The sequence below is a fragment of the Pantherophis guttatus genome, chromosome 18 (genome assembly GCF_059756535.1).
Source record: "Pantherophis guttatus breed Tessera chromosome 18, ASM5975653v1, whole genome shotgun sequence".
NCBI classification, from domain to species: domain Eukaryota; kingdom Metazoa; phylum Chordata; class Lepidosauria; order Squamata; family Colubridae; genus Pantherophis; species Pantherophis guttatus.
In genome coordinates this window covers 10350686-10361251 of record NC_142080.1, presented here as the reverse complement: position 1 = coordinate 10361251, position 10566 = coordinate 10350686, and the positions used below count along the sequence as shown (strand labels likewise).

The 10566-nt window shown below is 49.2% G+C and overlaps 1 protein-coding gene across 1 annotated transcript; it reads right to left on the bottom strand.

Moving 5' to 3' along the window:
• Nucleotides 1–1141: 1141 nt before the first annotated feature.
• LOC117657678 (uncharacterized) lies at nucleotides 1142–8697 on the bottom strand. Its single transcript, XM_087880780.1, has 3 exons — nucleotides 8230–8697; nucleotides 4298–4447; nucleotides 1142–1479 (listed from the first exon to the last, which is right to left on the bottom strand). The coding sequence occupies exons 1-3, from the start codon at nucleotides 8641–8643 to the stop codon at nucleotides 1315–1317; spliced, it is 729 nt and encodes a 242-aa protein (XP_087736906.1). The 5' UTR covers nucleotides 8644–8697; the 3' UTR covers nucleotides 1142–1314.
• Nucleotides 8698–10566: the final 1869 nt, after the last annotated feature.

Sequence of the window (10566 nt, the reverse complement as noted above, 5' to 3'; positions counted from 1 at the left end):
GTCCAAGCTGAGTTGCCTGATCGGCAGAGGCTTTTTTTCTTTTAAATGCCTCTGATGATCCCAGCTGAGTTGCCTGATCGGCAGAGGCTTTTTTCCTTTTAAATGCCTCTGACGGTCCAAGCTGAGTTGCCTGATTGGCAGAGGCTTTTTTTCTTTTAAATGCCTCTGACGATCCAAGCTGAATTGCCTGATCGGCAGAGGCTTTTTTCCTTTTAAATGCCTCTGACGATCCCAGCTGAGTTGCCTGATCGGCAGAGGCTTTTTTTCTTTTAAATGCCTCTGACGATCCCAGCTGAATTGCCTGATCGGCAGAGGCTTTTTTTCTTTTAAATGCCTCTGACGATCCCAGCTGAGTTGCCTGATCGGCAGAGGCTTTTTTCCTTTTAAATGCCTCTGACGATCCAAGCTGAGTTGCCTGATCGGCAGAGGCTTTTTTTCTTTTAAATGCATCTGACGATCCCAGCTGAATTGCCTGATCGGCAGAGGCTTTTTTCCTTTTAAATGCCTCTGACGATCCCAGCTGAGTTGCCTGATCGGCAGAGGCTTTTTTCCTTTTAAATGCCTCTGACGATCCCAGCTGAGTTGCCTGATCGGCAGAGGCTTTTTTCCTTTTAAATGCCTCTGACGATCCCAGCTGAGTTGCCTGATCGGCAGAGGCTTTTTTTCTTTTAAATGCCTCTGACGATCCCAGCTGAGTTGCCTGATCGGCAGAGGCTTTTTTCTTTTAAATGCCTCTGACGATCCCAGCTGAGCCGCGAGATCATCAGAGGCTTTTTTTTTTTTTTAACGTTGAAAAGCATTTTTTCGGCTGAAGAGGTTGTAGAAAAAATGCTTTTAAAAGTAAAAAAAAAAAGCCTCCGATGATTGTGCGGCTCAGCTGGGCATGGAGGGGGGAGGGCAGGGATTTTTGCTACCGGTTCTATAAACCACCCACCTCCATCGCTACCAGATTGGGCGATCCGGTCCGAACCGGGAGCATTTCATCCCTGGACCGGTTATATGTCGAGGACTCCCTGTAGACGTTTCTCCCCCTCCCCACTGCATTCAAAGGCAAAGACCCTCCCTTGAGTTTTAACAGTCTAGGCAGGCAAAGCAGCCCAGGCCTCACAACGAAGAACTGACCACAGTTCAACAACACGACAACGTTTATGCCATTTAATCTTCACAACTATTTCGGGAGAAAGGGACCGAGAACTACGGGGGATCCTTGGCTGAAGCGGCGCTAGATTCCTTTTTTTTTCCAGGGGGAGAAATTTTGAGGCTTGGCGTCTACTAAGCGATTACCCGGAAACGAGGGACGAAAGCGGGAAGACATCAGAAGAAATGCCTGAATTGCTCGGCTGAAAAATCCATCAAGTGGTCCAAATCCACTTCACCTTCGGAACCGTCCATAAACACCACCGGCTCGCACTTTTGCCAAAGCATGGCGGAACGACCGCTCCCGGCGTCGAGAAACATGCTAACTCTGCATTTCAATCTCTGGAAATTGGGAAGATAGAAGAGGAAGGGGAAAATGAGTTAGAACAGGGCTGTCAAACTCCAGGACTGCAGGCCGGATGTGGCCCGCAGGGTGCTAAGATCTGGCCTGAGGGGATGCCCTGGAAACAGCAAAGGACCTCTGTTGAGGTGCCTCTGCCAGCGAAAAATGGAGCTCCGGCCAAAGTTACCAGCTGGCTTTCATGGCTAAAGCGGGACTAGAACTCCCTGACTCCTGGTGACTGATATGAAGTCACTCAGCCGGCTTTCATGGCTAAAGCGGGACTAGAACTCCCTGACTCCTGGTGACTGATATGAAGTCACTCAGCTGGCTTTCATACCTAAGGTGGGACTAGAACTCCCTGACTCCTGGTGACTGATATGAAGTCACTCAGCCGGCTTTCATGGCTAAAGCGGGACTAGAACTCCCTGTCTCCTGGTGACTGATATGAAGTCACTCAGCTGGCTTTCATACCTAAGGTGGGACTAGAACTCCCTGACTCCTGGTGACTGATATGAAGTCACTCAGCCGGCTTTCATGGCTAAAGCGGGACTAGAACCCCCTGACTCCTGGTGACTGATACGAAGTCATTCAGCCGGCTTTCATGGTTAAGGTGGGACTAGAACTCCCTGTCTCCTGGTGACTGATAAAAAGTCACCCAGCTGGCTTTCATACCTAAGGTGGGACTAGAACTCCCTGTCTCCTGGTGACTGATAAGAAGTCACCCAGCTGGCATTCATGGCTAAGGCAGGACTAGAACTCCCTGATTCCTGGTGACTGATACAAAGTCACTCAGCCAGCTTTCATGGCTAAAGTGGGACTAGAACTCCCTGACTCCTGGTGACTGATACGAAGTCATTCAGCCGGCTTTCATGCTTAAGGTGGGACTAGAACTCCCTGTCTCCTGGTGACTGATACGAAGTCACTCAGCCGGCTTTCATGGCTAAAGCGGGACTAGAACTCCCTGTCTCCTGGTGACTGATACGAAGTCACCCAGCCGGCATTCATGGCTAAGGCGGGACTAGAACTCCCTGTCTCCTGGTGACTGATAAGAAGTCACCCAGCTGGCATTCATGGCTAAGGCAGGACTAGAACTCCCTGACTCCTGGTGACTGATAAGAAGTCACCCAGTTGGCATTCATGGCTAACGCAGGACTAGAACTCCCTGTCTCCTGGTGACTGATAAGAAGTCACTCAACTCAAAGTCACCAGGTGGCATTCGTGGCTAAGGCAAGACTAGAACTCCCTGTCTCCTGCTGATTGGTCCAATGTTATCCAGCCAGCTTTTGTGCCTAAGGCGGGACTAGAACTCATTGTCCCCTGATTTCTAGCCTGGTGCCTTCACCACCTGACCACACTGGCTCTATCCATATTGAAGTTATCTACACAGGAAGTACAACCCTTAAGCTCCCTGAGCAGGGAGATGGGGATGTGCAAGGGTGAGCTGTTGGGGGTTCGCAGGGGTTCGGGAGAACCTCTAGCTGAGATACTGTACAATTCGGAGAACCCCCAAATCCCACTCCTGGCTGGCCCCACCCACCCCGCCGTGCCCCTCCCAGGAGTCCCCATGCAGTCCGTTTTGGATGCAGGTAAGTGCAGGGTGCGTGTGGAGCAGTGGTGGGTTTCAAATTTTTTTACTGCCAGTTCTGTGGGTGTGGCTTGGTGGGCGTGGCATGGTTTGGTGGGCGTGGCTTGGTAGGCGTGGTAGGGGAAGGATACTGCAAAATCCCCATTTCCTCCCAATCAGCTGGGACTTGGGAGGCAGAGAATCAGGGGTGAAATGCTCCCGGTTCGGACCGGATCGCCCAATCTGGTAGCGATGGTGGCGAGTGGTTCGGAGAACCGGTAGCAAAAATCCCTGTCCCCCTTCCCATGCCCAGCTGAGCCGTGCAATCATCAGAGGCTGTTTTTTTTACTTTTAAAAGCATTTTTTCTTCGGCCAAAAAAATGCTTTTAAAAGTAAAAAAATAGCCTCTTGACGATCATGCGGTTTAGCTGGGATCGTCAGAGGCTTTTTTATACCTTTTGAAAGCATTTTTTCTACAACCTCTTCACCGAAAAGCAAAAAAGCAAAAAAAAAAATGCTTTTAAAAGAAGGCAAAAGCCTCTGACAATCAGGCAACTCAGCTGGGATTGTCAGAGGCTTTTAAAAGCATTTTTTTACAACCTCTTTGGCTGAAGAGGTTGTAGAAAAAATGCTTTTGAAAGTAAAAAAAAAAAAAAGGCCACGCCCACCCAGTCACATTACCCCTCTCACCAAGCCACGCCCACAAAACCGGTAGTAACAAATTTTACATTTCACTACTGAAGAGAATAGATGGGGGCGGAGCCAGTCAGAGGTGGTATTTACCAGTTCTCCAAACTACTCAAAATTTCCGCTACCGGTTCTCCAGAACTGGTCAGAACCTGCTGAAACCCATCTCTGGTGGGGAGGCTCAGGGAAGGTGAAAAACGGGCCTACCGGGAATTTGTGAAGGCCGGAAACGGGCCCAGAGGGCCTCTGGAGCCTGGGGAGGCCGTTTTCGCCCTCCCAGAGGCTCGAAAAAAGCCTCCGGAGCCTGGGGAGAGCAAAAGTGCCCCCCCTCCACCGTGGTGCAGGAGGCCGACTAGGCCACGCCCACCATGGCCACGCCCACCCAGCCATTCGGCAGAGAACCCCTTGCTAAAATTTTTGAAGCCCACCCCTGCCCCTTACCTGAAGCCAGTCATGCCATTGGAGAGCTACGATGCAGATTTACGGACTGCAAAAGAACGGCAGCGCTACCTGGGTGGACATTCTTGGCAATACGCAACACAGATATTTTGGGCTGTGCATCTTACCTTCTGCTCGTGCTTAGGCAAAGCTACGCAGGGAACCGATTCTGTGGACGGAAGCTCATACCATGGGATTGAAAATTTTCGGCCTTCTTCTTTGGTACAGTTGGTTTTCACCAAAAATTGCGTGAAGGTCACGATAGTGCCAGTGGCGCTCTGGAAGAGGAATAACAAAGGTTGGAGGGGACCTCAGAGGCCTTCTAGTCCAACCCCCTGTTCAAGCAGGGGGCCCGATACCATTTCGGTCAAACGGCTTCTTTCAATCTCTTCTTGGAAGCCTCCAAACGCTAGAGCATTCACAACTTCTGGAGGCAAACTGTTCTGCTGGTTAATTGTTCTCACTGTCAGGAAATTTCTCCTTAGTTCTAGGTTGCTTCTATCCTGAATCCTAGGGACCTTGGAGGTCATCTATGCCACTCCGCTGCTGCCCAATGGAGAAATCCTCAGACTACCCCAGGCAAGGAACTATCCCGCAGCTGGAGAAAATGAGTGAGAAACAGACTCACCAGTCATGAAGTGAAGCAGCAAGCACTGAGCCTCGGTGGCGTACTGGTTAGAGCACAGTACTGCAGGCTACTTCTGCTGCCTGCCGGCTGCCTGCAATTTGGCAGTTCAAATCCCGCCAGGCTCAAGGTTGACTCAGCCTTCCGTCCTTCCAAGCTGGGTAAAATGAGGACCCAAAGACTGACTCTGTAAACCACTTAGAGGGGCCTGTAAAGCCCTGTGAAGCGGGCTATAAGTCTAAGTGCAATTGCTATTCTTCCTTCCTTCCTCCCTCCCTCCCTCCCTCGGTGTTTACTCCCTTGAAAGGGGTAAACCCTGAGCTGCTATGTATGGAGTTATTACAGGCCACCTCTGCGAACGGCAATAAATCTGCCCAGTTATCTTGCTGATAATTTATGTAACATCTCAGATATTGTTCCAATACGGAATTGGTTCTTTCACAAGCCCCATTTGTCTGGGGGTGGTGGGCAGAGCTTAAACCCTGGGTGGTGCCTATCAACCCTAGGAACTCTCTCCAAAAATGGGAGGTAAATTGAACTCCCCTGTCCGAGATTATATTTTTTGGAGCACCATGTAACCTGTACACATGGTGGACAAACATTTTCGCAAGTGTTTTTGCGGAAAGGATCTTGGGACATGGAATGAAGTGCACTTGTTTGGAAAACAAATCAGTAACCACCCAAATAACTTTGTTCCCCCCCACTTTCGGGCAATTCTACAATAAAATCCATGGAGATCTTCTTCCATGGGGCATCTGGTCTGGCAACACTCTGAAGTAGTTCAGGTGGCTTTCCAGGAGGTCTCTTGGATGACGCACACACGGGACAGCTGGCCACATATGCCTCTATGTCTTTCTTGAGTGCGGGCCACCAGAATTGTCATTTGACTAGATGTAGCGTTTTCACAAATCCGAAATGCCCAGCAACTTTGGCATCATGAGCGTGCTGTAGAACTTTTGCTCTCAAACCGGCGGGAACATATAACTTGGCTCCCCCCCAAGCAAGTCCATCCCGAAGCGTACACTCATTCGAATGGGCCAGAAACCACTCGTCGGTTTTTAGAGCTTCTTGTTGTCGCTTAGTCAAGTCGTCCGACAGAGTTGGATCTGCTTTTGCCTGGGCTCTAGTAATTACTGGTGCAGCCAGATGCACTGAGGGGATAATTGGCTGAATCACCTCCTCTCTAACATTATTGTATTGCGGCAGTCTAGAAAGGGGATCTGCCATGAAGTTCTTCCCTCCAGGAAGGTAGCGCAGGGAGAAATTAAATCGTTTGAAGTGATGAGCCCAGCAGACTTGCTTTGGGGAGAGTTTATGAGGCGTTTTTAAAGCTTCCAAGTTTTTGTGGTCAGTCCACACCTCAAACGGGTGCTTAGCCCCCTCAAGGAACTGTCTCCATGTTAATAGTGCTCATCGAACTGCAAAAGCTTCCTTCTCCCATATGGACCATCTCCTCTCGGTCTCTGTCAGCTTACGAGAGGTATAGGCATAGGGCCTATTCCTTCCTTCCTTCCTTCCTTCCTTCCTTCCTTCCTTCCTTCCTTCCTTCCTTCCTTCCTTCCCTTCCCTTCCCTTCCCTTCCCTTCCCTTCCCTTCCATGTTGTGCAGCGGTTTGATTGGAATGAAGTATTGCAGGCTAATTCTGCCCACTGTCAGCAGTTCGATCCTGACTGGCTCAAGGTTGACTCGGCCTTCCATCCTTTTGAGCTCAGTAAAATGAGGGCCCAGATTATTGGGGGCAAGAGGCTGACTCTATAAACCGCCTTCCTTCTTTCCTTCCTTCCTTCCTTCCTTCCTTCCTTCCTTCCTTCCTTCCTTCCTTCCTTCCTTCCTTCCTTCCTTCCTTCCTTCCTTCCCTCCCTCCCTCCCTCCCTCCCTCCCTCCCTCCCTCCCTCCCCAGAATGCAGCATTGCAGGCTAATTCTGCCCACTGTCAGCAGTTCGATCCTGACCAGCTCAAGGTTGACTCAGCCTTCCATCCTTCCGAGGTGGGTATGTAAAATGAGGATTGTTGGGGGCAAGAGGCTGACTCTGTAAACCGCTTTAGAGAGGGGGGTAAAGCATTGTGAAGCGGTATATATGTCTACGTGCTATTGCTATATTATAAAATACGTTCTTGCAAGAGCAGGTGGCCAGCTATGAGGGCACACAGAAGAATAAATTTCTCCAAGTTTTTATTCCCTCCACCCGAACCACAAATCCCCCCTGCAGCCGCCTTCGACAAAGACCACAGGATTGCAATCTTCCTAGAACGCCTGTTTCTCCACGAATCTCCCCCCCCCACTTAATCTATTTCCCTGCCTTTTGCCCAGTTCCCCTTTTTTTCTAGACTATTTTTTGTCCCCTTTTTAAATTTCTTAACCTATATTTCCTTACAAACCTTGCAGCATAAGCATAATAAATTGAGAGCAGTCTCTGTGTTAGACTGTGGGGTGAAAACTGTTAACTTAATCTGCTTGCCCGAACTTGAGTCGTTGATCGGAATCGCAGACTCTTCCCGTTTTTCCAGTCTCGACCGTTTTACCCTTCATGTCCCAAGGTCTTACTGGACTTTTAAACCCACGTCTCTCAAAAGTTGCTCCCTCTGCAAAAAAACAACACTGTCTCTAACAAACACCCTTTGAATGGGGTGGGAGGAGGAATGGATTTCCAGAGGAAAAAATTGCAGGCTATAGGAGCCAGGAGCCAAGATGCAGAAAAGTCTCCAAGTGGCCTCAACGACTCTCTAAAACAGTGTTTCTCAACCTTGGAAGCTTGAAGATGGGTGGACTTCAACTCCCAGAATCCCCCAGCTGGCAACGCTGGCTGGGGGATTCTGGGAGTTGAAGTCCACCCATCTTCAAGCTACCAAGGTTGAGAAACACTGCTCTAAAAGGATGCAAATGAGTAGCCCTCTGCAAGGAGTATCAACCCTTCCATTCTCCACCATCCTGTCAGAGCTGGAGAAGCTTCTGGGATGAGAAGCGAAACGTCTTCAAAAGAAAAAAAAAAGGAAGTCCAGTTGCCTCCTGAAAAAAAACCTCACCTTTTGGGACAACTCTCTACAGACTTCCACCTGTACTGTAGTTTAGGAAAGGGTGTTAAAACTCCAGGAAATGTAGTCCACCTCTTTTCAGAAAAAGAAAACGAAAAATCTATCTGAAACAGTGACTCCTTCTCCAACGGCATGCAGGTAAGTGGAGGAACCGAGAAGTAAGAACTAAGGAGAAATTTCCTAACGGTGAGGACAATTAACCAGTGGAACAGCTTGCCACCAGAAGTTGTGGGTGGGTCCAGAAGGGGATTTTCTCGGGGCTCGTTTTTGGAGTGAGAGCGGGCAAATGACAGATAGGGAGTTGTTAGTTTGGGATGGGTCAGGGGGTAGCCAACCTCCTCTGTGGATTGCATAACCCATCATCCCAACTGCGCCCCTTTCCAAGGCTGTCCCTTGAATTACCTTTACTTTGACATCTGTATCTTCTATGGGCCTGTAGAAAGCAGTTTTGTGTTTGTTGAAGTAATCCAGAGCCTGTTGCTTCAAGAACATGGATTCATATATGCTTCTGCTGTCCTGCTGCATAATTTCGCGATGCCTCTTTGCTCTTTCCTCCAGTTCTTCCGAAGTCGGTTCCTCTCGAACCCGTAGCTTCTTCTCCTGTCTTTTTGGTTCTTCCGAATTCGGTTCCTCTGGAACCACTTGCTGCTCCTCCTCTTTTTCCGGTTCTTGCGACGTGGAATTCCCTTTAGGGCAGCAGCTCTTTTCTGGTGGCACTCCTGGTCCACAACATTCCTTTTTCTCCTCCACCATTGAGGTCCCCCAGACCAGGACACAGGCCAGGAGCAGCTGCAGACCCACCAGGGAACTTCTCATGATGGCCAGGAGACGCAGCGAAGGTCAAAACCGTGAGCTGGAGGAAGGAAGGGCATTGATATAAGCTCCGAGGAAGCCTCCCCCTCCAGGAAAGCTCCACCTTCAATCCAGAAGAAGCCCTCCTCCTGAGGTTGGGTCTTTCTCTCTTCTGCTAAGCTTGATCCAAAGAGAAAAGTTGGTCAAACACAACGATCTACCTTGCTCAGAGGTTCTCCTCGTCCTTTTCTCCTCTTAGAATAGGAATAGAATCACAGAGTTGGAAGGGACCTTGGAGGTCTTCTAGTCCAACCTCCTGCTTAGGCAGGAAACCCTACACCACTTCAGACAAATGGTTACCCAACCTCTTCTTAAAAACTTCCAGTGTTGGAGCATTCACAACTTCTGGAGGCAAGTTGTTCCACTGATTAATTGTTCTCACTGTCAGGAAATTCCTCCTTAGTTCTCAGTTGCTTCTCTCCTTGATGAGTTTCCACCCATTGCTTCTTTACCTGCCCTCAGGTGCTTTGGAGAATAGCTTGACTCCCTCTTCTTTGGGGCAGCCCCTCAAATATAAGAAGACTTCTATCATGTCTCCCCTAGTCCTTCTTTTCATTAAACTAGACATATCCAGTTCCTGAAACCATTCTTCTTTATATGTTTTAGCCTCCAGTCCCCTAATCCTCTTAGTTACTCTTCTCTGCACTCTTTCCAGAGTCTCAACATCTTTTTTGACCAAAACTGCATGCAGTACTCAAAGTGTGGCCTTACCAAGGCATTATAAAGTGATAGTAACACTTCACGGGGGTCTTGATTCTATCCCTCTGTTGATGCAGCCTAGAACTGCGTTGGCTTTTCTTGGCAGCTGCTGCACACGGCCGGCTCCTATTTAATCTTATTTATGCATTTCTTCTGACTCACTGATGGAAGCTGAGTTTGACTTTCAAACTCAGATGAGGTTAAGCCTTTCTGAAATTATGTACCATTTTACCTGGGCAATCCATGTCCTCCAGCATCTGGGAAGAATCTCAGGCCAATTTATTTTTGTGCCAGTGAGGACAGGCGTATTCAGAAGCACACCTGTATGTCTGAATGGGCCTCTCTCTCTGAATGGGAAGGGTTTGGGGGTCAGAAGGTTAGTATCGGCTACGACGAAGTCGGGGCCAGATCTGTCGTGCTCAATAAATGGAATATTTCAGCAAAGATTAATTGTTTGGGAGTGCAATTTATTTGAGATGACATCGAAACCTGACACATGGCTCGTTTCATGAAAAGTAGGCGTGGCGTGATAGCCGTCTTCCAATATTTGAGGGGCTGCCACGAAGAAGAGGAGAGGGTCAACCTCTTCTCCAAAGCACCCGAAGGCAGGACAGAAGAAGAAGCAACGGATGGAAACTAACCGAGGAGAGAAGCAACCTGGAATTAAGGAGAAACTTCCTAACAGTGAGGACAATTAACCAGCGGAACAGCTTGCCACCAGAATTTCACTCATCACTGGACGTTTTTAAGAAGATACTGGACAGCCACTTGTCCAGAATGATATAGGACTGTGATGGTGAACCTACGGCACGCGTGCCCAAAGTGGCACACGAAGTCATGTCACCCAGCACGCCCGGTCTTGTCTGTTTGTCTTCTGGGTTTCTGGCACGCATGCACATGTGACGATCATCTATCCTTCGTGTGCATGGCAGTGCCAAAAATCGGCTTGCACATGCACACCGGACAGCTGATCGTTGGGTGCGCATGCACCAGGGGTGGGTTCTACTTACTTTTACTACCGGTTCGCAGCGTGGCCGCGTGCTCTTCTGCGCACGCACTCTTCTGCGCATTTTCGTGACATCGGAGTTGGTGGGCGGAGCCTCCCACCGGTTTTACTACCGGTTCTACAGAACCGGTGCGAACCGGGGGCAACCCACCACTGGCATGCACACTAGTACCCGGAAGTTC

What these genes read in the sequence shown, in the direction of transcription:
- LOC117657678 (XM_087880780.1), bottom strand. Translation starts at nt 8,643, where the DNA reads ATGAGAAGTTCCCTGGTGGGTCTGCAGCTGCTCCTGGCCTGTGTCCTG. An exon ending in ATACAGATGTCAAAGTAAAG is followed by an intron (nt 4,448 to 8,229) that starts GTAATTCAAGGG and finishes TTCCTCTTCCAG; the next exon opens with AGCGCCACTGGCACTATCGT. An exon ending in TGCCTAAGCACGAGCAGAAG is followed by an intron (nt 1,480 to 4,297) that starts GTAAGATGCACA and finishes CCCAATTTCCAG; the next exon opens with AGATTGAAATGCAGAGTTAG.